The sequence below is a fragment of the Megalobrama amblycephala genome, linkage group LG3 (genome assembly GCF_018812025.1).
Source record: "Megalobrama amblycephala isolate DHTTF-2021 linkage group LG3, ASM1881202v1, whole genome shotgun sequence".
NCBI classification, from domain to species: Eukaryota; Metazoa; Chordata; class Actinopteri; order Cypriniformes; family Xenocyprididae; genus Megalobrama; species Megalobrama amblycephala.
In genome coordinates, this window is record NC_063046.1 from 14806117 (window position 1) to 14833371 (window position 27255).

The window sequence follows — 27255 nt, forward strand, 5'->3', positions numbered from 1 at the left end:
TTTTCTGTTCTTCTGCTTCGTTGTCACTCTTTTATAGAAATGAATACTTAGCACAACTGTTTTCAGCATTGATAATCATAAGAAAAATCTCTTATGCAAAAAATCTGCATTATTAGAATGATTTCTGAAGGATCATTTGGCACTGAAGACTGGAGTAGTGCTGCTGAAAATTCAGCTTTGCCATCACAGAAAAAAATTAAAATATAAAAAAATATTTATATATTACTGTATATTACTGTATTTTATCAAATAAATTCAGCCTCGGTCAAAATAAGAGACTTTTTTTTCAAAAATATTTTAAAATCTTACAGAACCCAAACTTGTGAACGGTGGTGTATATGTATTCAGTTCCTGAATTTGAATTGAATTTGAATTGCCTCAGTAAACAAGGTTGCATTTCAAATTTGAATGCAATAATGAAATGGTTGAGAAAATGTTGTGTACTTTAATCAAATTTTAAAGTTTTGAGAATTAGGGTGGAAGAACTCTTAAAGGGATAGTTCACCCAGAAAATTTGATGTTTATCTGCTTACCCCCATGGCATCCAAGATGTAGGTGACTTTGTTTCTTCAGTAGAACACAAATGATGATTTTTAACTCCAACCGTTGCTGTCTGTCAGTCAAATAATGGGAGTGAATGGGAACTCGATCAATAAGAGTCAAAAAACCTTGCATAGAAAAATCCAAATTAAACCCTGCGGTCAGAGCACGATCAGACCTTACTAAGCGAGTGCTGAACGCAGTTGGACAGTGTTTCAGTGTGGACTGGTGTTTTAGAGGTAAAAAATTATATAAATACTGTTCAGTTTCTCACACAAACCGATCGTTTCGTGTCTTAGGACATCAATGTGTCGTCATGAGCCGCAGGGTTTAATTTGGATTTGTCTATGCATGTTTTTTTGACTCTTATTGATCGAGTTCCCATTCACTCCCATTATCTGACTGACAGATATCAGCAGTTGGAGTTAAAAATCATCATTTGTGTTCTACTGAAGAAACCTCCAAGTCACCTACATCTTGGATGTGCTGGGGGTAAGGAGAAAACATCAAATTTTCATTTTTGGGTGAACTATCCCTTTAATGACCCAGAATGAATTACCTTTTATTGGTTTGAATTTCAATTCAGTATATTTCTCTTCCTATCATTCCAGTTCAAATTCCAATTGTGCTTGATGTGGCCAATTGATATTCTAATTCATGAATTGAAAGGAATCCAATTCTGAATTTTGCCCAACCCTTATATATACACATTTAAAGCAAGCTGTGCAAACTTAAACACATTTTCTTTTTGCTCTGTTGTAGGTAATTTTCATGAATTCAAAATCAACACACCAGTGATCTTTGGGAGCTGGGGATAAAGTCTTTCTGTTTATGTAAGTACAAATAGTATATTTTGTTTTGTGTATCTTGTCCAACATTACTTGTGTATCACTGTTCCATTAACATTCCATTTTTTTCCCTATGGTTGCTGCTGTCTTAACCCTTTACATCTGTCTGATTTGATTTGAAACTCATGAAACCACAGTACATGCTTCATTAACACAGGAAATGGTGGCCTTACACAAATGATTACAATGATGAGTGTGTTCTGTTCTGCGTCACTTTCCTAGAACTACGTTTACTTGAAAAACAGCACAAGTGACTTATATAAAAGGCTACATATTAACAATTAAATGTAGATTGTAGCCTTTTTTGTTACTTTAAAAAGGCGGAAAGTAGTCATTCGAAAACCAGTTTGCTTGTTAGCACCTACCTGCACTTTCCGCTCAAACACACACTTCCATCGGCGCATATAGAGGGAATCTATTCTCTATGCTAATACCAACTATGTTATTGGTACTTTCAGGCTGCCAGTCGCCCTCAATAAGAGCATTCACAGCAATGAAGAAAGAGCCCCTTTTAAAGAAACACAGACAGGGTCTTAGTAAACAGTCAATATACGGCTGCAGTTTTCTGCCACAATATGTCTTAAATGGGAGTTTTCTCTTTCCAGCATAGTAATAAAGATCATATCTGGCAAAGTGTTGCTCTTGGTAATGTTGAGCAAACAAGCTTCCTGAAAGTTAAGTTCATATTAATCTTTTTTCAAATGTCACTTCGATATGAGGTGCAGGACAGAGTTATATTAGTGTGCAGAAAGCCCCACTGTTGGCCCTGCATAATTAGGCCACTGAGAATGGCATATTCCAGCTCAAAGTTCAAGGCCGCACGCTAATGCAGAAGCTTTATCCCTGTGATTTCAATTCAAACAGCGTCTTCGGCTCAGATCAATACGCTCTATTACACCGGGGCAGGCGCTTTTTATTTAAGCTGTGGTTGTAGTGCGTGTCGATGGCGTGTTAAGTCCGCGCTGAATGGCTGTCAGAGGAAAGAGAGGCAGATCAGTGAATAGAGAAATAAGAAAGGGGCCGAAAGTGATTACAGGTTTTGTCTGCCCAGCTTGTAACTCTGCAAGGGAGAGTCTGAATATTTCCGTCAGCCTGAAATGGAGGAAGATAATGCGTTACGATATTATTGGAAAATTGTGCTTGTGTAAATATGATATCTTTTTTCCTTTTCTCTTTGATTAACCGCTGCTCGGTGGGCATGTTATTGTCTCTGAGCAAGAGTAGGTGTTTGAGATGTTTAAAACATCGGTAGATTTTCCTCAGCGGTTTCTGGAGTGCCACGGGTAGTAGTCTTACCTTTCGGGATGAGGTTACATGCTCTGTGTCGCCACTACAGAACAGCTTCGGCCTGTCCCGTTCTAGGTCCTGTGAACACAGATATTAACATTGATATGTCACAGGGTCAGGTCTCTATTTAGGGAATGAAACGCTGATTGTTAAGCTGAATGAAGGTGAAAGGACCACTTGAGTTAGAACAGTAAACATCAGACCTATGCTCTGGCCCCGCTCCAGCACTGAGGGTAACAGTGTAAGCCTTGTACTGTACATCGAGTTGGCATTGTGTCAGCATTTAGACCAGTGCGAGTGTGTGAATATGGGTGGGTGAGGGTGAACGCTTAAGTCAGAGCCAACATTTTATTTTTCCTGTATTGAAAACTTAATTGACTTTTTCTTTTTTTTTTAAATAATAATAGACATTTGAAGTACATCTATTTAAGGTTAGTCAGGACCTAAATCTTAAAAGTAAATAAATAGTAACTATTTAAAAGATTTTTTATTTTATTTTACGACATGCATTTGCATTGAAATGCAATTGAAATAAAGGCCAAGCTTTCAGAGAGAGATACGTTACTTTAAAGCTGTCATTTTGTGTTAAAAATGTGTATCTATGTCCAGTGTCTTTTCAGTTTTTACACTGTTTAAAGATTAAGGAAGAGAAAAAATGTACCCTTTCGTCTTTCCTCTCCTAATGCTATGATTCCTACTAGACCTATGAGACCTAACACACCTATTAATCTAAATTCCTTTGCAACTTTAATCTGCATGTTTAATTAATCACAAAATGAGGCAGTAAGTAATTTGGGCGGACGCGTGGCTTGCATGCGCCCAGCGTTTAATCACTCCTGCGCAAAGTCATTTGGAAACACCTGAGGAAGAGGCAACGGCATCTGTTTGAACAGGCAGAATACACTCTTTGTCAGTGTGTGCCATTCATCTAATAAAGCTCCCGGAGCCTTCCTTCATTTTGCATTTAGCGTGTCTCGCTGTTGATGTCTCTGTGGGGCCGGTGTCTCCAGGAATGATTTTCGGTAAAAAAATTGAATAAACAGCGCTCCTGGACCCCTAATGAAAATGAATAACCTTTGGGTGGTTATTTTCCCATCTATTAACAGTCTCTCCCCAGCTACAGTACTTCACTGACCCTCTTTTTGATTGTTGTCAGAGAGGCTGTTCAATAGGGTTCGGCATTTTAATTTCATCAGCCCGATTGGGGAGAAAAAAAAACTCCGTTCTCTTCTTTCCATTCGAAAGGCCCAATAGAACATAAAATTTCATCAGTGTGAATTTAGAATAAGATTTAATTGTTGGAAATGTAATTATTGTCATGAAAGGATGTCCTAAGGTCTTGAGACATCTGTGATGGTCGAAGTATTTATGGCATGGTATCCATTCGTTTTCTTATTAGTTCTCATGAGGTTTCGTTCGGTGACGCCAAGAGCATCATATTCTGGCTCAGCACCTATTTTTTTTGCACGCACGCTTACAGGTGTGCCCTCTCGATCAACAGGGTCATAAGGGATACGCTTTTCAAATGAAATACACTCCATTTATTTGTACTACATTCGGCTGGTATAGTCTAGCAGACCAGACTGGCTTCGGCTGAGAACCATTGATCATCTAGAGCACGAGATTTTCAGTAGTCTTCAATCATCCCGCTATGACCTAACATCCCAACAACACGCTATCATGGCTGGGGCAGTGGTTTCTGCCAAGGTTTATTCAATATATCGTCCTTTTGATGGCTTGATGTGCTTTATCTAATTTTCAGAAGAGTTATACATAATATAATTTTGGCAGCCTTCCCTTGTTTCAAGGTAAAGACAGCAACCAAGGTAAAAAGGCGTTCTCTTATTGACTATATATAGACATACTGAGGAACATGACATTAATCTCCTGGCTTCCACAGCTGGGCATAGTAATGCATAACTAAAAGTCCTGTAAAATGAATTAATGATTCCAACCATGAACTTTTCTCCCAAAATGCCATGAATCCTCCAGAGCTGATAATGTGCCCTGACCCTGGGGTGTGAAATCCTTGTTATGTTGAGAGTTGCCAGTTAATTGATTTGCAAATTATTTAAAGTTTGTGGGGCCCAAGGGAGCGCTTGGCTCTAATGATGCCCATTCCCATAGTTTGCTTCTCTCTGTATCCCACTGCCTCGGCATGATTGTAATAAGGTAATACGCCTTATGAAAGATTTACAGTACATTTTCCCTAATATAAAAAGCAGAAATTTGAGTCTTATAGCAGAAAAAAGTCTTATAGCATGTAATAAGAGGGGGGGGAAATGATAATATTTTATCATTTAGCACAGAAACTCTAAATACTTTTGTTCAAATGTGTCCAAACATTGAGAAAGAAATGTACAATTGTAATTTACTTTTTTTTTTTATTAATAATGGTAACACTTTATTTTACAGTGCCATATTACTACATGTACTTACTATAGTAATAACAGTAAATTATGCATAATTACAAGTAACTAACCCTAACTGTAACTCTATAGTAAGTACATGTAGTTAATTAATAGTACTCAGTACTTATTTGATTAATTACAATGTAACTACGGCACTGTTTATAATAAAGTGTAACCTTAATAACAATTGTATTCTATTGTAATTATTATTTAAATTTTTTTGCATTAATATGACAAAAATGATATGAATAAATATACTGTACATATAAATCAATATATTGTCAAAATCAATATAAATTAATATATTTGTTTTATAAAAATATATTAATTTTTTACAAATTTATATTTATTTAACTGGTGTTGTATATATGCACAGAAATTATTCATAATTGTAATAAAGTATTTTTTTTTATACACAGACATTCCTTATAATCTTGACTATAGATGAAGTTAATACTCAAAATTCTGCATAATGTTATGTATTTTTGGCTGCGTTTCGAATCTGTCCACTCGCTTTTATTTTTACATATTTTCTGCTAATTATATTTAATATATAAAGGCAACGTTGTGCAATTTTGTATTTACCAGCCACCTGCGTGAACCGAATCTGAAAAGATGGCTTGTTCTGTTGTTTTGGACTCACAGCAACTTCTCAAACTTTATTAGAGACAGTGCGCATTTCATTGTTGGGTTTATCTCATTGACGTATCTTGACTTATCTTATTTTTTGTTTGTGGATCACCACAACATGAATAAGTCTACAGTAATATTTTTAGATGAGAATAGTTGAGTGTGACTTGTTAAAGAAATCTGTTTATTTTTGCCCGTGTAGATTGTAAAGGCAGACAGTGCTGAGGTCATCCGCGCACATTAAACATGCCCATGAATCTGAGGCTATCTGATTACCACTTGACTCGTAGGAATATAATTAGCACTTCTGCTCCTCTGCTGCATATAATGGGGGTAGATTCTCCCACATGCTTTCATTCACAAGTGCACTGCCCACCCAAACGCTTAGTGAGTCAGTGAGATGAAAATATAATTCACTCCTATCGTGATTTAATGCTTCATTTATAAATGCAGGTTGTCTTCTTCTGCAAAAAACCTAAACGTCTTTCACTAAACAGCCTTTGCGTAATCTAACATCTCGCATGCAATGAATGAGCGGCGAACTTGAAAGTAGTTTAACATTGTTACGTTTGAACTTGTTTAACTTTTTTCTGTCTCCTTCAACTAGCCCAAACGACAAATGAAGCATAAAGCATTGAGGGGGAAAAAAACCCACTGTGAAACGAGGAACCGCTTCCGAGATCTAATTGATTTGTTGCACAGATGTAAGTTAAGAGAGACCTCACCTTTTGCAGGGCTTGTAAGTTTGTAAGCACACGGTAATGTGTCCATTAGGGGAGTCAGATGCTCAGCTGGTTGAGTTGTAGAGCTAAGGTGCATGCCGCCTAACCCACTAAGTGGCTGTTTCTCTTTGCTAATATAAAAGAGACCCTGAGCCCTCATTAGCAAGCGCTGTCATTCAGACACAGAGTGTCGGCCTGATTTAAATAAAATGAAATGAAGATAGTTCTTTCTGGTCCCCTGGCTTCACTCATTGCCATAAACATATGCTCTGTGCCCCGCTTCTTTCCATCTTATTTATGACTTTAATTTGTTGTGTGGGCTGCGCTGGAAATCAAATTTAATACAATCCTCCCAGGGACCCTGTCATATAATAACATGGTAATTTCTGTGTATCCTTTTGAAAAATGAGGAAATTAATTCTTCCTGACATGTTCTAATTATTCCAGTGTGAACAGGCAAATCCAGTTTTTCTCTCTTTCTCTCTCCGATAAGTGTCAGAGGCAGGCGCGCAGCCTCGACGGGCATCTAGGTGCTAATGCTGACCAGCAGTGCGTTTAATTTGAAACATGAGCAGACACCTTTCAACACACCTTCTTAATGTTGGGTTGCTTCGCACAAATTAATTCACTACTCATCAGGGTGGGTGAGCAAGGGGGTTGAGACTAAGGGATGGGACACCGGTGCTGTTAGCGAGAGTGTATTTAATCGGTGGGCTATGGTGGGGGGGTGGAGGAAGCCCCTCTCTGTCACGTCTTCTTTTGTAATGCCGTTTGGAGGTGTGTGCAGTGTGCACGCTTGTGACAGGAGGACACCCGTGAGACGTGTTTGGATCTGTGGATGGAGGGATTTTTTTTCTTCCTGTTCCCAGCACTGTCAAAACCTTTTCACACCTTTTGTGGCTCAGATGAGTGGGGATGAAATGCTAATTTAATTAGACTGTCATCCGCCACTTCAGTATATAGTGCTTTAGCTTTGCTATATAAACTGTTTCTGCCCTTTTTTCCCTTTTTTTTTTTTTTGCTTGTTCCCTATAGTGCATTTATCCATTTGGAATACGCGTTAATCCAAATACACTTAGAAGGTAAACAGGTGTACTGTACATAACCGCTTTTGTAGCCCCTGGGAATTGAACCCACATTTTCGATGTTGCTAAATCTACCAGTTGAGCTACAGAAAAGGCTCTGAGTAATAAAATAATAATGATAATAATAATTTAATTATGGACAAGGCTGAGTATTTGTGTTTGAGTGACACAAAAGTGTAAACTCCCTATTACATCCTCAGTTAAAACTTCTGTTAAGGACTTTATATACAGAAAGACGGTCCACTCGTATTACTACGAATGGGAGAAAGTGCAACGTGCAATATGGCAGAATAAGTCCCTCCTTCTAAATAAAACAGCCAATCACTGATTGGTAAAGTCATCGCCATTGTTCTCCATTGTTCTGAGACATGCCCTTAGGACTGCGCATTAGCTTGGTCCAGCCTGAAAAATGCAGGTTTTTGTCATGATTTAAGTATTTAGAAACAAAATTTATGAGACAGTTGTTGTCAGATTTCATTGGTGATTTCAAATATGAAATTGAATAGTAAGCTTGGTGAACAGTTTTGGAGAATTTGATGTTTCCCCGTTATAAGAGATAGGAGCTGCACTTGCATGCCCAAGAGGCGTTTCAAAGATGGCCGCCGAGTGAAATGACTTGTCTCATGGCGTTTTTCCACTGCATGGTACGGTTTGGTATGGCTCGGTACGGCTCACTTTGTGGCGCTTAAATAGTACCACCTCGGTTGAGGTTCCAAGCGAGCTGTACCGATACTAAATGTGACGTGTAAACACTGCAGATCACTGATTGGTCAGAGAGAATCTTCACTACCAGCGTCATTGGATTTCAAACACGAGACACCAAACCCGCTAGATTTAAATAGTCAGTAACAGCCACCGCAGTATCATTTGTTCGCGTGACTTTTTTTAAACGACCTGCTTTAAACGACCACCGCACGCAACTTGAAAAAAGAAATGGCTGTAGACAAGGTGCAGACTCGTTGGTAGCCGAGGAGCGGATCCACGGCAGTCAATGCGGCGCAACTATAATGACCAGTCTATAATCCCACCCACTTTGAAGCGGTACTAAACTGCAGTTGAAAAGCAAACCGAAAGTAAGCAAGCCGAAACTGAGCCAAGCCGAGCCGAGCCAAGTCGTTCCACGCAGGGACTTTGGTGTAGGCCAGTCAGCACTGTGTCATCATATGACACTTATTATTGCCACATGTCAACATTTCATTTTGCCTTTTTGCCAGGGCACAGTCGTATCACAGCTTCGGATTTTACTGTTACCAGTCAAGGAACAGTTGTTTGAGTCAAAACACAGATTTTTTTTTACGTCACGTGCTGCTGTCCTCTAATACCTGTCAGTGAGTGGCACTGAGGAAAAATATCCCTATCCCCTTTTTGGCCCACTCTAATTATGAACAGTTTTTAAGGCCCTCTGATGGGAAAAATAAACAAACAAAAATCAGGTGAACCTTTGGGTCAGGTTAAATCTACAAAGGTCTGATTGATTTGATTTGTGTCCTGAGTGTGCGTGTTACAGAAGAGGACCTCCAAACTATGACATCATGTGCACTGAAGAATAGAAGAGCTTTATAGTCTGCGGGTGGGGTCGCATTGAGTCTGCCTCAGTCTGATTCGCTGAAGAGGGGCGTCGCCAATGCAACGCCACAGTGTCGCATTGTCATACCCCTTGCCATTTAATCAGTACCATCTTGACATGCTGGAGGAAGACGTGGTCATCATCTTCATGGAATAAATGATTTGTTTTGGGAACTTCAGTTCTTTAACTGCAAGACTTTAGCCGTTAATCTGGCCTTTTCTTGTGTATGAAGATGTAGCAAGATGTCTTTCCTGTCCTAAATTAATTTGTCTGGCTCTCAGTTCCCCTCCTGCTGTCTGGAGAACATCTATAGAGGAGATCTGTGGTGGTATGTAAAATAAGTTTAGTCATGGAATCGTTGGGATCTCCATCTCTGGCCCGAGCCCACCCACTCTCCATAGCACTACATTAATTCAGCCAGTCAATTTGACTGAAAGTTTGAAATGTGCACTGCGTTAGCGAGGGAGGCCATACAGAAGCCGTGTTAATAGCGAGGGCTTGTTGTCCATATGGTACTGTTTTAATGGAGCACATTTGTTGCAGATGGTGGGAGACTTCACTTGGGCAGAAGCAGTTCTTGGCAGGTCTTGGGAGAAAAAGGCGCATGGAGCTTGACTTTTAACGCTGATGTTGATCTTCGCTGTTTTTCATTCAACAATCCGTTGCCCTTGAAACACGGTCTGTTCTAAATTTAAGCCTCGCTTTATTCTGTTTATTTATTTCTTTTCGTTATGCTGAGACAATACTTTGTGGCTCAGTCACTTTTTCCTCAGCTCGGCCTGTAAACCGCAGCAAAATCCTCACACAGGGATCGAAGTTGTCTCAATTTCTACAGTGAGTTTTTTCAGCTGTAAAGAGAGGGCTGAGGTAACACAGCAGCCAGAGGGTAAGAAAATTCAGGGGGACACAGCAACTAATCACTCGAACACTACTGTTACACTGATGAACTGTATAAAAGACAGAACTAGGTATTACTTCACAGGAGTGGTCTAAAGTTCGAAATTTATGAAAAAACATCTCCTAGTCCTATTGTGCTTTTATAATTATAGAATTATAATTATTATTGTCCATTGTTATGTTTAAATAATAATAATTGCTATTATTATTGTTGTTATTTAATTTTATTAAATTTAATAATAATAATCATTATAATAATTTTAGCATTTATATTTTTCTAATTTTTGCCTTTTTTGGGGGGTGGGTGGGCATTTTTTCATGACAAACACACAAATACAGCATTTAAAAAATCACAGAAATGAAATTCACTATTGATAATTACAGAACAATCTAGAAAACAAACAAACAAATGCTATGAAAATGTTAGTGGAAAAAAACAAAAATGAAACCAAATTCTATGAGATTCACACAGAATTAAAACTGAACAGAAAAACTCTCATTTACTAAAGTGCTTTAGGTCTTTACCATGTAGGCCAGTTATTCTGTATTGTGTCAGAAATCTCACTTAACAGTAGTGTAGACAATCTAGATGCATGTTTTATATCCCTTACTCTGTTTTGTTTAGCATATTATTTTAAGCAGAATAAACAGACCTAACAATCAAACCCTACTTAATTCTAACCTCTCTTCTCTCGTTGCTCAGAGCATTCTCTCTGAAAGAGACAGATGCTGTCAGAATGCTTGTGTTTTTGCTGTCTTCTTGCTGCCCCCAACAAAAGCAAGAGTTGGAGAGAAAGAGAGTGTGAGAGAAGGGTGTGTGAGAGTGTGTGTGTTTTAACACTCTCTCGGAATAGTGAGGAGACACGCTTGATTGCCTCTGTTGCGTTTTTACTGTTTTCTCGCGTTGTCACTGCTGTGGCAGCACTTGGGTATTATGTGAGCAGAGCGCCCATGGCCGAAAACACTCCTTTCCCATCCCCCGCAGCACCCCCAGACACCTGACTGTGAGAAAAGTCTCGGCGGGTCTTATGGGTCCTCTGGCCTGCTAAGTGCTGGCCGGCCTGAAAGGCGCAGTGTCCTTGGGGTTCTCTGATCTCACTCTTTCCATTCTCTCAGTGGCTTTGTCTCTATCCATCCACAGCAGCACAACTCACCACTGAGAGGAAAAGACAGAGAGAGACACAGAAAGAGAGGGGATGAAGGGAGGGGAGAGGCATGGGGCAAATTGCACCCATGTCACTGAAAGCGAAAGCATTTAGGAGGCAGAAGACTGGATGTCTTTTGACTCTGATGTGTCTCTTATTTATGATGATGATGATGTGAGAGAGGGAGTGGGGTGTTAGAGCATGAGAGAAATCGCTAATTAGTTTCAGCACTTGATGAATTCTGGTTTTGCAGTATTGCATTTAAAAAAAAAAAAAAAACAGCTCTGGAAATGCATCATCTCTGGTCGTTGCTCCAGGAGGGACCAAAGTGAGAGGACTGATGCAGAGTGGAAACTTATAGTGGAGCATCACTGGGTGCTATGGGTGCGATATATATACAGATATAATGGGGAGTTACGGAACACATGTAATGGCGTTACGTAAGGATACAAAAATCTGTAATTCATTACAGATACATCAAAAAACAAAGTAATCCGATTACAGTTACATTTAGTAAAAAATGGGAATACTGTCAGGATTACAGTGGTTTCATTTAAAAGGAAATAAATTAGTATTTTTACACAATAACGTTATTTTGCAGATAATGTGCGGGTCGAGTGGGCCAAGTAATTAAAAAAATAACATTCCAATTAATTGCAGGTGGGTCAGAGAGAGATAAATCATTAATGTGTTGATTTTAATAAAGACATGGAACTCTTATTTCAAGGTAAAACGCAACGAACGTGTGTCACTTTTACTTTCATTTTCAATAACAACGTACATCTCTTCAGGGAAAACCAATCAAGGAAAACACATGCCTAGAGCACCTCCTAGTGGTCATTATATAAAACACAAAGGAAAAAAAACTACATTATTGCTTAATAACTTAATAGCTTTCTAAAAATATACACAAGCTTAACAAATTATTCTGATAATAATGTTTTCCAACATAATGATGGAAATATTAATGTGTTTAAAGCTACATTTTTCATCAGACACTAATTTGCAGACTCCAGGGGTCCATCTGTTTAAGTGGCAATGGAGGCAAAATGGATCCGAGAGAAATTTCGAAAAGGAGAATTAAAAACAAAAAAGAAAGGAAAGAAAATTATATGTGGGAGTGTTTTACTGTACCCGGACGAATCAAGTGATGGGTAGCCTATGTGATACGTAAAGGCTGTGAAGCGCTGTATGTATATGACAATAAACGTATAAAGCCTATTTCAAGCCTTTGCTTGGGATGAACTTTGCATTTTATGTTTGAAGGGAGTAAAGCCTGTGTTTAGGCTATTAAGGAAACACAATTTTGCCATTACTTTAAATAGCTAAATGTTAATTTAAAAGCGGTGTAATCATCATGTTTAACACTGAGAATTAGAATAATAGGTTTGAGTGGGTGGCAGGTGGATGATTTATATTAACAGCAAATTCGGTTGACGATGATCCGCGCATCTCTAATTTGACAGCTGGTTCTGTTGTCAGTCATGACTCACGTGAGCCACCTACTGGTGCATGCGCAATCATTCTCCTAAATATTGCTTTTTTACTTGACTGCATTTACATATGTGACCTTGGAGGAATCCAAAAGTAATCAGATTACATTACTTTCATATTGTGGTGCTTGGATTACATTACTGAATACTTTTTTTAGAAGTAATTTGTACCTGTAATGAAAAAATTTTTAAAGTAACCCTCCCAACTCTATGTATGTTATATTTATTTATTTAAAGCTAATAATATAATTAATTTATAATTTATATAATTACAATATATTTGTGTACATGTTTATTTAACGATTATCTAAAGATTTATATATTTATTTTTTAAAATAATTTTTTTTTATTATTATTTTATTCTTTCTGCCTTAGGCCACATTACTCTCTTTACATTGTCTTTTGCATAACAGTTTACTTTACTGTATAAACAGACCCTTGATCTTTAAAAGTCATATATGTATGTATGTCTTGTAAAGACCAAAAACTGAGACTAATGGAAACCCTTTGGAGACAATTTCCAAACATGTGCTCCCAAATTTGCGGCATTAGACTTTTAGAACAGCCTCTGTGCGTAGTGATATCATGACCACATCCTCCCGCCTCCCTGTGGTTGCGCGGCCCAGCATTGGCTCAGAGTTGGCCCCGTGTGGGCCCCTGCGGTCCAGCTCCTAGAAGCCGCCGCGGCCCCGCCACACATGGTCCACAGCTGGACCACCACACGCTGCTTTGGGAGGAGCAGCGCCCAGGAACCACTGTCATACGATAACATATCATCAAAAATGGGACTGGAAAACCATGTACGCTAATGACAAATGTCTGTTTCTCTGAAAAGACGAATGAAAAGCTATTAGTGGAGCTGTGGGGAGTGTTACATCTTTGTTCTTGCGTTTGGTTTGGAAGATAAAAATGTTTCAGGGACAGTCAAGGATGTGTTGGTGGTTTTGTCTGTTTTCTCCCCTCTGTTACTGTTTTAAAGTTGCCATGCTAACTTGTGTTCGCTCAGTTACAATGGCTCTCTGTGTATTTCTCCTGCTACAGAAACCAAATGCTGAACATGGAGGGCTTTCTGCGTAGCAGCTTTTTACTGAGGTTAGTTGCTTTAGTTTTTCTGTCGTTGCCACAGGGGGTCCGGCGGGCTGAATTCATCTGTCCTTTCACAGCTCCGATGTCACACCACCTAGCATTAGCCGACTTGTGGGATGATGTGTTGTCTCAGTCTGTGTTTGTGTGTATGTGTGCAAGTTTTAGCTCAGAAGTGTAACTCCTTCACACTCCCTCCCAACAGATAATCAGACCTAAAGCATTATACCTTTCATACACCCTGTGACCCACCCCAGACCCTGTCAGTCAGCCAATGCATGCACATGTCTGTCACCTTCCCCTCTGCCTCAGCTCACTGATTGGTCAGATTGAGAGTGGGGTGGAGCTTAATTTGTGATTCTCACCATTTCCTGTTTTGTGTTTGTGTTATAACCCCAGTCAAAACGCAGTCAAAAGGATGCCATTACCCCATCCCCTTCCTGTGATTCTAATTAAGAATTTGTGCTGCGTATCTGTGTGTCACTGCACAGAGGAAGTAAAAAACAGCGAGTGTGTTAGCCATTGGCTGTTCTCTCTCTCTCTGTGCAAAGCACCTTCCCCACTCTTGAATTGCTAGCAACCCTAATTAGTGATCTCTCATTAAAACAGCAGCAGCAACATCTGCCTTTCAAAGCTGTTGTCAGCCAAACTTTGCTAAAGCTAATGAATCCCCTTTGATTTCTTTTTCAAAAGGTCATTTAGTTGATTAAATTAATAACAGTTTTTATTCTTGTTCCAAGCTGTCAGAATCCTACATTGACGGTAGGATGTTCGGTTCACTTAGTTTTGTCGTGGCCACAACATGTTAACTCGTGGGAACGTGATAATGTGTCGTGTCCACGACATATTAACAACCTGTGCGACCATAGCAACCTGGAATTACCAGAAATGGATAGGCCTGTAATAATATTTATTTTTAATTAAGAAGTGATTATATTAACATAACATTCTATTGTGTGTGCGATGCCTACAGTATAGCAGCATTCGAATTAAGTTTAGCAATAAATATTAGAATATGCCGTGTATATTTTTATCACATCCAACAGTCTTTTAAATCCTTTCTCTGATTGTTAATTTTTATTTCATATTTTTATATTTATCACTATTATTATTATTGGTTACATTTTTTTATTCATTGTTATGTAGCCCTATTTGCTTTATTTTCCCCTTCATTTCCCATATCTCTTTACCTTTCTGTAGGCCTATATTAGCTATATTTTGTAAATACTTTAAATGCCCGGTCATGCCAATAAAAATGTGACTTTAAGGCTGTAGCCTATGTGAAGATAGGCTAAATTATTTATAGCCATCATTTGTAGCCCCTCGTCCCCGTGACAGCATTCGAATGAAGTTTGAGTAATTTATTATTATTAATAGGTTATATGTTAAAAAGAATATTTAAGCTACAAAAAAACGATGAACTTCATTTGAATGCTGTCTATTGGCAACATCGCGCGCGATATAGGCTAATAGGCTTACCTTGCACGCAATGTTGACTATATAGACAACATTCAAATAATGTAATTTCTTAATTCTACCATTATTTTATCATTCTTAATTAAAAATAAATATTATTATAGGCCTATTCATTTCTGATAATTCCAGGTTGCTATGGTCACACAGGTTGTTTAGGTTGTTAAAATAATGAAGTCTTGGCCACGAGAAAAATATGTTGTTCCTACAACATATGATCTCGAGGCCACGACTTTACATTGCGTTGCCACGACATAAGGATGTCGTTACCTCGACAAAATGATCTCGTGGCCATGACTTATTTTCACATTCCCATGAATTAATATCTTGTGGCCACGACATATTATCACGTTCCCACTAGTTTATATGTCGTGGCCACGACAAAACTAAGTGAACCGAACACGTCCCCTCCCGGTCACCGTAGAATCCATAAAAATGAATGGATGTTATTCAATATATTAATGATATTTGATTTTCAGGTTTTTTTAAATAGCTATTCAATTATTTTAATATCTATTCATTTTAATTTCAGATAAAAGCAAAACAAATCAAAACAAAACACAATGCTGTTTTCCCCTCCCTAAACCCAAAGTCAGCAATTCATGTTTCTGGTATATATATATATATATATATATATATATATATATATATATATATATATATATATATATATATATATAATAACAGAAATACAATAAATTGAGTTGTGAATGCCTATTTATATGCCTTTTTGAAGCCACTTTCTTGTATGTACTGCACACTGATTAGTTGACCATTTGAATATTACTGAGACTGATTTGCACTCACTGAACCTGAAGGAGCAGAATACTCTAGGATCTCTGATCTCTTTCTGCATGGAGATGGCTGCAGGCTTTGACCCGAGACATGAGTCTTTACAATGTGTTTTTGAGTAATCACATGTTCTTAGGACAGTCTGTGGCAAAAATGAATGCATACTTTGATTTACTCCAGTTAAATTATCTGTAAAGTATTAGTTTGGATATTCAGATTTACCTGTTGTAATAGTTTTAGGTTGTCATTCCGGTATTCTTCCAGTTGATGAATTTGTTGGCATACATTTGACTCACTTAGATCGCCGTTGGCTTTAGGATCTGTTTGAGCGTGCTGGATTATTGTCAGCTCAAAGCTTTTATCTCCCTGCCTTTGTCCTTTAACTCTACAGGATGGAGGATTGTGTGTGACTTTGGCCACCTGTTGCAGGAGGATTCTATATATCTTGGGGCAGGGCTAGGGGGAGGGACGGGGCAATAGATTGAGAGAGGACAGTCAGTGACACCTTATTGCTTTCTCACTAATACTTCAAGATGTTCAAACACTTACCAAAAAGCACCCCATTTTAGTTCATCCTAAAGATTACGTGATTAAACTGGAGTAAATGCATAATTGCTTGCTCCTAATGCACTTCCTGTCACATTAGAAGGTAATGTGTGATTGTTGGAGAGATATTTTGCAAATGAGCAGTAACATACAAGAAAGCAATGTAGATAAGAATGTTATTTTAAAATGATAATTTTTCTCCCTAAGACATCAGAAATGACTCAAAAACTTTTTGTCACAGCATGAAATCTGACAACAGAAAATTTTCTAGTAATGGTTTCTAGTCTTTAATCATTTGTGTTCTGTATGAATAGTATGAATAGTCAGAGTCTGTCCTAACCAATCCATTTTCAAATGCATTTAATATAGTCATCTTGAAGTTTCGAATGAATTTTATCAGGTGCTGATCAATTTTTATGAGCAAAACTCACTCACACACACACACACACACACCTGCATGAGTTTCTTTCTTCTGTTGAACACAAAAGAAGATATTTTGAAGAATGTTTGTAACCAGACAGTTGATGGTAGCCAAACAGAAGAAAGAAACTCATACAGGTTTGGAACAACATGAGGGTGAGCAAATGATGACGAAATTTTCATTTTTGGGTGAACTATCCCTTTAAAAGAAGCCAAATGGAATTATTTATTTTTCATTGTCATGAATAATGGTCAGTGACATTTTTTTCTTTGATCACGTCAAAGAATCGATAGCTGTGAAGTTTTGCCTAAAGGTGGGAATGAGTGAGTGGAGGAGTGAGGAAAAGTGTAAGAGAGAGAGAGAGAGAGAGAGAGAGAGAGAGAGAGAGAGAGATGTCTCCAGCAGTTCTAGGCTAATCCCAGGGGAGAGGACCTCCTCCTCCATCTCTGCCATTATTTGATGTAATGAAAGGAGAAAGTGTGTAACAGCTAGATTGTTAATTAATTTACTCTAACAAGATGAAGATAAATGAAGCACACTGAAGGTTGACTAGGCAAAGGGGGCCCACTTAGCATTCCCTCTCCTCTCGGCCTCTGCTCACGCAAACAAAGAGCCGTTCTCACACTAGTCAGCACGTGAGGATTCAAATGACTAACTGCCTTTATCACTCTCAAAAACTCATTTCAGATTTTACTCAAACTTTCAGTCCCATATTGACCTAGTTTTGAAGAAAAAAAAGCTGAAAATAAAATCTCTTAAGTTTTTAATGTGCTGTGATTTAATCAGATTCCAGCACTTCTGGACTGTCGCTCATTTGCCATGCATGCTGTTGATTAATTGATATTATTCTCTATGGTTAGTTATTTTGTTTATAGCTATCAGTCACTTCAATGACATGTTTGAGTTTGGCTTATGAGCCTTATTTTTGTGACAGCTGAGCCGGAAAGTTTCAACCTGGGCCCGTGTATTGCTTTAATGTAGAACAGAAGCAGTATGGCAGGGTCATTTTTTATTGAAACTAAGATACACAGAGATAATTCTGTGTAAACACAGGCTCAGATCTTCATGGTTCTAGCACAGGGAGACAACCTAAGCCCCCTGTGCCCAAAAGATGTTCTCCAGTGGCCCAGCCCCTTTCAATAAATGAATAGTGCTGGTCTAATGCGGATTGGTGGTTATTTAAGCGGTGAGAGAAAGAGGCCCAGAAACACACACACACACACACACACACACACACACACACACACAAAAGAGAAAAGCCAGACAGTTGTCTTCATCCAAGCCCTTTTTTTTCAGTGTTCTATCAAGGACCTTCTTTGCCAGACAATTCAGCATGGGCCCCACATGGCAGAGCAGACCAATCACCGTGGCACCCATTCTCTGCTTCTTTATTTTTCAAGTCGCCAACAATAGCTTGTTGATTGTGTGGACAACACCAGCACAATTACCTTCACTGTTGTGGTGGCCGAAAGGCGTTTTAAAGTCCGCTCCTCCATAATAGAATCATTATTGTTATTCTTATAGCAGGGCCTCAGGAGAGGGAATAGCTGCTCCCGGTATGTCATTATTTTGCAAATGTTCGATTAGCTCATCATGAACTGTGCGGCAAGAATCACAGCTAATTAGACAGAGGGAGCTTCGCCGCTGGCCCCTCCAGCTCCTGAGTTAAAAGGTACCACTTGATGGGCCAATAATATAAAGAAAGGTGGTAAAAAGAGGGATTAGAGCTGTTGCCGTAGTAACTCCAGCTTCCATCTGCGAGACGAACAATGGACTTGTGTTCCTCCACCACCTTTGATTGAAAAATAGAAGGGAAAGAGCTAGCGCTCTGAAAGGACAAGACCCTTTTTAACAACAAAGTGGAATTCTGGCCTAATAGGCTCTTTGGTAAAAGTTGTTTGGTAAGACTAGGGAAGGACAGAGGAGACGAGAGGTCGTCGTGTAATCCGAGGACAGCAAAGGTCTGTGTCAAACAATAGCAGTTTGTTTTGGGTGTTACGTTCGTTCGGCGCCGTCACGGGTGCGGGACCTGCAGATTGGCTCCTTTCGACACTTCTTGAAAGGAGATGGAGAGGGAGGAGCAGAGGGAAGTGATGCAGTTTAGCAAGCAGGAACAAAAGTACTGCACGGCCAAAACCTACTTGTTCCTAACTGACTCTGAATAAACATTGACTAGATTTACACCTAAAATCTGGAAGAAAATAACTTCTCCAATTAGAAGGAGCTGTCAGATGTTGTTTGGACGGCCTCCAGTCATTCCCATCGTTATTCCCAGTGCAGTGGTGTAGAGAGTGAGGGAGGGCAGAGGAGAGAACAGGTTTCTGCATGGCTCTGTTTGTTCCTGGCACTTTGTTTAGCTGATAACCGCGGCCTTAGCGGTTTTCTTGCCTGCACGTAACTTTGTTTTCCTCCTCTCTCTCTATCAACAGTAACTGTCCAACAGAAATAGGTGCGTATCCACAAATAATATTTTTTGACATCCCACATTTGTTCTAGTTTATCAGACTTGACATCAGATTTTCGAATGAAGTGCAAGTAAATTTATACAATAAATGTTTCTGTAAGAGCTAAAATGTTTAGTTTAGTCCCACAATATGTATACTATATATATTTTTTCCAAAAATTAGATCATCCTAACATTACATTATTTGTACATTGATTTTTCCAGACCGTTTGTCCGTCCTTCAAAAAACATTTGTAATGCAAGCGAACAAAGAGCCATTAGAGCTTTTTGTCAGGGACAATATGTTTATGATCTACAATCTCCGTCCCTCCGTATCCCCCTTTCATTTTACATCCCCTATTAGCCGTGGAATATGTCTGCTCACATTAACCTAATTTATGGTCAGGGCCACTGTAACAGCAGCACAGGTTAATGAATTTGGCATTACCGAGTAACTGTTATTGAGGGCTGAGGAGGAGCCCAGCAGATGGGAGAGATTTGCATGACGACAGTTGAAAAGGAAATGATATGAACACATGACGAACCCCATCACCCACCTGCACAATTGTGTGAACCTCTTGTTTTCTGCCTGGACGTTTCTGACTCATCAGATCATAATTTGTAAATCATGTACTGAGCCTGACTCAGCTAAATTCTCAATTTAATTTTATATGATTGTCTTTAGTTTGAGAGAAACAGTTTGGCATGCAAAACAGTTCTTAGTTAAGCCACCCTGGAATACAAGGAGTGGAATACTCCTTTTTCATCATACTTTTTAATTTTGAATCTACAGTATATTCCTTTTTAATCAAAATCAATATAAATATAAACTATGTATTAAAATGTTAAAAATGGATATGGTACACTATTTATTTATTTATTTAAGATACTTTTTACTTTCATTTTTTAAGCAAAAGTCTCTTTAGTTTAATTTCTTTAAAGAGGATAATACAAAACTGTTTGACTTCACACATCTCCTAAAGTGGACCTGCATGAATGTGAGTTTGCCTCAGATGCTCTGTTCACCTCAATACTGTTTTTGGCTCATCAATATGTTTTGACATGCCAAATGGTTCATGATTATCCTTTATATCGTCCAACACAATGAGTCTTAAGAAAACTGCCCTGTGATGACTCACTGGTCCTTGAGCTTGTCTTCCAGCCATTTCATTCCTCCCACCCTCCCTTTCTCTCTCTCTCTCTCTCTCTCTCTCTCTCTCTCTCTCTCTTTCCCTCCATCAGCATCTTTTATTCCTCTTCTCGCTTTCAAGGCACAAGTACTTCCGCCCTTTCTGCCTCAACACAGTTGTGCATGGCTCACCAACCCTTTCAATTTAGATTTCAATTATCATGTTAGTTTTGTGATTAGATTGTGTCCTCCAGGAATCAAACCTCGCTCTCTCTCTCTCTCTCTCTCTCTCTCCCCTCTGCAATCAGATTGGATCTGATGAATTGCGGCTGTAATTACGGAAGTTATTGAATATGCAGATCGCTGATGACTAGCAGTGTATCTGTTCATAGTGCATTAACTCTAACTGTATCAAACGAGAGGCTTGTTCAAGACCCACTCAAGTAATGAGAGAGGGCCAGTGGATGCCATTAGCCGGAAATAATAGCACGCTTGAAAGGGGCGAACTCAATTAAGACCTATGTGGTCCCATTATGGTGCCTTTGTTTTATTCCCTGAGTGTACGGCTGTGTGTGTGTGTGCGCGCTATATGATGGAGTTTTCTGGCTCAGTTTCTGGCCAGGTCAGCTGATGAAGCATTGTGACCAACGGTTTCACTGTAAACACACAATGAGGTCTCTGCTGGGAGGTTATGAATTGCTCAGCATGAGGTATTTTCGCCCTGCTCACTCTGAACTGCCTTTTTAAAGGGACTATGATGCAAACTCTGAGACTGATAGGTGGTAGTTGGGTGGGGAAGGGTATCACAGTTAAAATGAGAGGGAGAGGGAGAGGGAGAGAGAGCATAAAGTGTGTGCTTGAACATTGTTGTAGCTGCTCCCTGTCTCCAAACCTTGGCCTCTAGGTCCACTACATAATCACTCACACACACAAACACACCTCCTCTCGCCCTGCGTATGTCAAGCTGCTCTCCCAACAGTTTAATAGCAAGGGTGCTACAGAGCGCTGTAATCTACACTTGACTCCTGAGCTCATAATGTGACATACCACATTACACAGAGACTCATAGACAGACAGATGCTCACTAACTGGCCAAGAGATACTCAGTGTTTTAAAAGTGGAGGGCCCAGTGAAGTGGTAGCATTAAATTACCTAACCTGTCAGTCACAAACTTTTTTTGCCAAGAACAGTCAGAGCTAGAGCTGTTGAAGGGGTAGTTCAGCCAAAAAAATCATATTCTGTCATTTACTCATTCTCATTTAGAGATTTTTTTTTTTTTTTTTTTTTGAAGGATGTTCACGCTGCTTTTTTTTTTTTTTTTCTCCATATGAAAAAAAAACACAGCTTTTTTAGTTAATGTTTTTTCATGAATTCATGAAGATTTTCAGTGAATAACAACTTCCAAATTGTGATCTGTTCCTCACACACTATTGTAAAGTTTTGGGTCTGTAAGATTTTTAAAATGTTTTTGAAAGAAATGTTCACCAAGGCTATTTGATACAAAAATTATTATTACAGTTTACAATTAAATTTTATGTTTTAATACATTTTATTTCATGCTTATTTGGTGCAACCCAAAATTCTTCTTATTATCGATGTTAGAAAACAGTTTTGTTTGAAACACTGAAAACAGCCGCACAGGGAGTGGTTACATCGAGAAACAGTTACGCTGCTTTGAATGTATGCCTCTAGCACTACAATATTATAGTCAAATAAGCTTAAACCAGCACACACACTCACACTAAAATGAAAGAATACAGTGTGTGAGCCATCTATACAGTATTATGAATCTCACTTATTTACTGTCCCCCCAGAAATGAATCCTGGTGGGAAGTACACATACACACACTCCCTGCATGTTTAAATTGAAATTGTATGTAGCTAAATGGCCCACTGTTAAATATTTACCCTAAAATTGTCTCCATTTGCTTTGGAGGTGACATCAGAACAAAACAGAAGGAGCATCTGCCGACATTATGCTTTCATAGCGCTGCATAAAATGTGTTGTTTGTCGCCTTTAAAATGCAGCACTTTTATGAATAATGCAGCTCTCGATTTGAAGAGGAAACACTTAGAAGATGGATTCATAAAAAATAAATCCCCAAGTTAGTTTCTTCCTCTGTGATCATAAGAGGAACAGTTAGAAAGTTAAGTGCCGCCACAGTAAATGAAACGAGCTCGTCAACACAATGCTAAATTGTTAGCCGTAGCACTAGTGAGATAAAAGGCACTCTCTCTGTTTCTTTGTAACTGCTGGATTATGGGGTCTATTTAAGCTCTAATTAGTGTTCATTTCAGGAGTTTCCAGTCTTAAATGTGTATTAATGTAATGACAGAGGAAGTGTTTGTTTTTAGGCGTCTAAGTGGAGAGGCTTAATACAGGCTAGCTAAATTAGCACATCCATTCTGACAAGTACTCTAATAACCGCTGTGGATTAACTTATGACCCTGTTTGGGTGCACAAAGCTCATGGCCACTGTTGCTCCGGTGGACCAAACTCACAGTAGTTAAGACTCCAAGAGGCTTTAGCGCCTGAACTGCTGGCCGCTGCCGCCTGGTTCCGTGTATATTATTAGGTTAATAGGATTTCGCTTGTTTACACCAACTGTTAGCTTAACTTGAGGTCAAAGAGGTGGCTTAAACTTGTGTAATTGGCTTATTAAGAAGGCTCAAGTAGCATTGTAGTGAGGGGTTAAAACACACACAGACACAGCCAGGGTGCCATGCGACGTGCATTGAGCACAGACTAGCTGCGTGCTCGCTGTTTTTTCAGCCTCTGATAACGCGCGGATTGCGAAAGATGACCTTTGTCAGTGGCTAGCTATTGTTTGCGGATTGGTTGCACACTCCGCATGCTGTGAAAGACACATCTGCTGCCTCGCACGCAGAAACCGAGAGGGATAAAGGGGAGGAGGAGGGGAGGGAAGACCTGTGCCACACGTCCCACACTGCCACAATACCTATCCGCTTATCAAATATTTGTCTGGCCTTCGCTACCTATTTACTTTCCCTCTGTTTGCTTTGCTTATTCAAGTCTCTCTGTGTCAGATACAATGTTACCAAAGACAGTCTCTTTTTTTGGCCCGGGTTATTCACCTCCTTGCTGTCAGAGGGCACATGGACATTTTCTTTTGTTTTATAGTTTGCTTTCAATTTTCTCTTTCTGACTGAAAAGTGCATCATACACCACCACGCTCTCGTTCATAAATACGTTAGCGATCCGGGGTGCTTCGATGACAAACAGAAGTGGTGTTAATTTGCTCACTGCTCACTCACTCTTCCCACAAACCCTCTGTTGAATTGCCCAGCTCAAAATGTGTATTTGTTTAATATGTTTTTGATTGATTCAGTGATGATGATCCATACAGTCAGTATTGAGAACACACACACATTCGGGAGCACAAAAGGCCTCTTTGTGCTGCTGGCAGGCAGGGCTCGTGAATTCGGGTAGTGGGGTTGAGATTACTCGATTATTTCATACGGGGGCCCAGGCAAATCACAGAGCCCAGTCCCCGCCGCACAGAGCGGGATGGCTGTGGCGACGACGAACCACAACAGAGGCCCAGCCCGAACCCAAAAGTGGTGGACAGCAGCCAGAGACAGATACAACCCACCCCGTCACACACTTGCGGTTTTTTAAAAGAAAGCAATTTAGTTAATGATTTCATTCTGAAAGCCTGTCATGATGCATGCGTCTTCCTCTGCCAGGAAAAGGAGAGCAGGGCGGAAAGAAGGAAAGAAAGAGAGACGAAGGTGTTAGTCAACATGACTACGGTTAAGTTCTAACTGCTTGCGGCTGCCGCGCGGATCGCGTTACCGAATGGAGCAGACCGTTGTAATGCTACTTATAACTTGCTGAGGAAGCCCGTCACAGACCGTAGAGTTATTTATTTATTTATTTTTTAGCTAGACTCCAGTCAGATATTTTTCCAGCTTGTTGAGAACATTTTTAAGACACTACTGTGCTGTTTTATCTGAAACGGGAGCATGTGAGTCGGTCAGACTCACGGTTTAATAGTAGACTGGTGAGACATTTTCTGTATCAGTCAGCGGCTAATCCAGTAATGTGCCTGCTTTCTGGCTTGGGTACAAATCTACTGCACATTTTTCTGTTCAACCATGCTTGTCAGCTCCCGGTTTTATTAGGCCGTGGTTCAGCATGTTTCGTATTCACTTTACCGCTTTTTCCCTGTGCCGCTCCATCTTAGCATTGCTAAAACATCTACCCTTCATGTACTTTCTGACTCAGATTTTCGTGGCAATTACACAGATCGATGGACAGACTCTCCCTCTCACCCTCTCTGTTCTCTTTCTCTCTCTCTTTTTTTTGTATCTGCTGTCAGTCATTTTGGGAACTTCCAACCACCTCCTGACAGACATGAGTGCCAGCCGTTCGTTTAGCAGGGGTTTTTATTCAGCCGCCTTCGTCCGACCTGTCACCGTGGCCACACACTGTTGCCCATGCTTTCCATTGAACAGGGGCGAATGAATTAGTTTCAGAGGTTTAAACCGGCAATCAGTGTCACTTGCCCCGACATAATAAGGCTTAATCGTAGATCTTCAAGATGTGTCCTGGCTGACCCTCGCGATTCGTCAGGCATCTTTTACATGGCCTCATCTGGGTGGAGCGAACAAACTGCCCCTGTTTTGATTTTCCAAATGACGTGTCACATGAGTTGTGGCCGTTTTGGCATCTCCTCCCGGTACTCCCTAATCCAGTGCTCCTCCTTTACATGTTTAATGTCAGAGAAAAATAACGCATTTCATACATTTTTGTACATATAAAAATAATAATTCTGAAGAGAGAACACAAGAAAGCATAAGCAACAAGGGCAGTTTAGGTCACAGCCTAAAAATAAAATAATAAAATATAAAATAAAATAATAATAATAAAAAAAAATCAAATTGGAATGGTCATGTGAAAGAATTAGGGATGTGACTAGCAATAACTAATGAGCTGTTGTCCACCCAGAGTAGCACAGCGTCAAAGGTAATTTCCTTAGCTTTTTTTGCTCCACAGAAATCCCATTTATGAGATGAGAATGAAAGGGAACAAAACAGCTTTTCTTTTCATTAGGCGCTGCAAATTTTCCAATTTGGTTGACTAGCGACTGCCGCAAAAAAAAAAAAAAAAAACTTCCTATTTTTGGAAAAGAAAGGAATTAGGGGGACAGTGGCTGGAGAAAGCAGGGCACTGTGTGCCGGCATTCCAGATGTCCAAACGGCAGTTGTACCAGCCCAAGTTTTTCTGGGCACCGGGTGCCAATGATGACCTCATGAGCTCCAGGCTGAAAACTGTAGGCATACAGTTCTCACTGACACAGGCTTGAATAGCCCTCAGCCTTTCATGCATCCATTCATTCTCTCCAGTCCTCTGGCGGCAAAATTACTCCCTCATAATTAGCCATTGTCCCCGTTTTTGGCTAGTCTGGAAAAAAAGTTTTTTTGGCTAGTCAATTTTGTGTATTTTTTCCCCCCCGTTTTGCCCTTTTTTTTCTATCACCCTCCATCTTGTCTAATACGTTTATTGTAAAACAGAGCAAAATAACGCCCCTTTCCTCTGCCTATCTTTAGCATTATCACTTCATTCTGTCTCTGTCTTCTGCCCTCGTCACAGTGGACTGTGAGAGATTTTACACTTGATTTGTTGACTCTTTTGCTATAAAGTCGGCCACTCTGAAGAAAAGTATCTTTATAAATGACAGAGAGGACCTGTCCTTGAATGGTGCTTTGTTTACTGTTTTTCCAAAAAGGGGCCCCCACTATATTTCATCTGTCAGAGTTGCTTTTCTTTCCCCCAACAATGCTTGATTGTTTCCACAAAAAAAAAAAAAAAAAAAAAAAAGAGAAAGGGACAGAGTAAGAGAGAGAGAGGAAAAGGGAGAGAGAGAGACAAACAGAAAGAATGAAAAAAAAAGAACTCAGGTTCAACAGACAGGAGAATTCTGTATTATATTTTCCTGCCAAATTCCGATCTCTGTTTTCCTTCCCCTGCACTCACAAAGGGCTCATAACTTACTGTCAACTGTGAGGGAAACCACAAAGCTCCACTGTTGCTCAGCAAATAGGCTGTGTTTCTTGATGGCTTCACTGGCTGTAAAGTTTGCTTAACTGCAGCACTGACACCAGGCACTTTGGGAACTGCCGCCCCGTAAGGCCCTGAGCGAGGGACGAAGCGAGACAGAAGAGACGGCGAGCTGCTTTTCTCGTGTCTTTGAATCGTCTCCGGCCGTACAGGGACTGAAAGAGACACGCGTGCGAGTGAGACTGTGTGTGTGTGTGTGAGCGGAGGAGCTTAACAGCTGCTCTGCCGGTGGCTCCGTTCATGTGCGTGAGCGTACTGCGTTCAGCGCGCCGTCGGATGTGTTCTGACAAGACGTGCCGTGGCTGGGACGAACGGCCTGTCTGTGCTCGAGTGTTTTTGTGTGTGTTTGTGTGTGTCAGAATTTGAGGAAGTGTTATGCCATCCAGCTCTGAAGTGGTGTGTGAAGAACAGAGAAGGACAGGAGCGGCCAAACAGGCTGAGGGGGACAGTATGTGAGTGTACACACCTGATACACGCTCATTCACACACATATCTCACATACACGGTGAGGACAGGGACAAGGGTGCTTGAGCTAATGTTCCACGAATATTTTTTTCTCAAACTTTTCTCAGTTTGCTTGATATTTAGAAGAGAATTGGTGTTTTCTTTGAAAATTGTGTTGTATTTTAAGTGTTGGATATGGAGTAACAGTGTAAAA

The 27255-nt window shown here is 39.7% G+C and overlaps 1 protein-coding gene across 16 annotated transcripts in view; it reads left to right on the plus strand.

Moving 5' to 3' along the window:
• sox6 (SRY-box transcription factor 6) overlaps positions 1 to 27255 on the plus strand; it is a 165490-nt gene that overhangs the window by 20892 nt on the left and 117343 nt on the right. For 6 of the 16 annotated variants that reach the window (XM_048184154.1, XM_048184159.1, XM_048184157.1 and 3 more), the window contains exons 3-4: positions 1303 to 1373; positions 13667 to 13717. In XM_048184154.1, the coding sequence (XP_048040111.1) occupies positions 13674 to 13717 (44 nt within the window). In that variant the 5' untranslated portion in view covers positions 1303 to 1373; positions 13667 to 13673. Of the gene's footprint in view, positions 1 to 1302; positions 1374 to 13666; positions 13718 to 23498; positions 27050 to 27255 lie in introns of those variants that run through there. The other 10 variants (XM_048184163.1, XM_048184164.1, XM_048184149.1 and 7 more) reach the window with 8 other exon arrangements.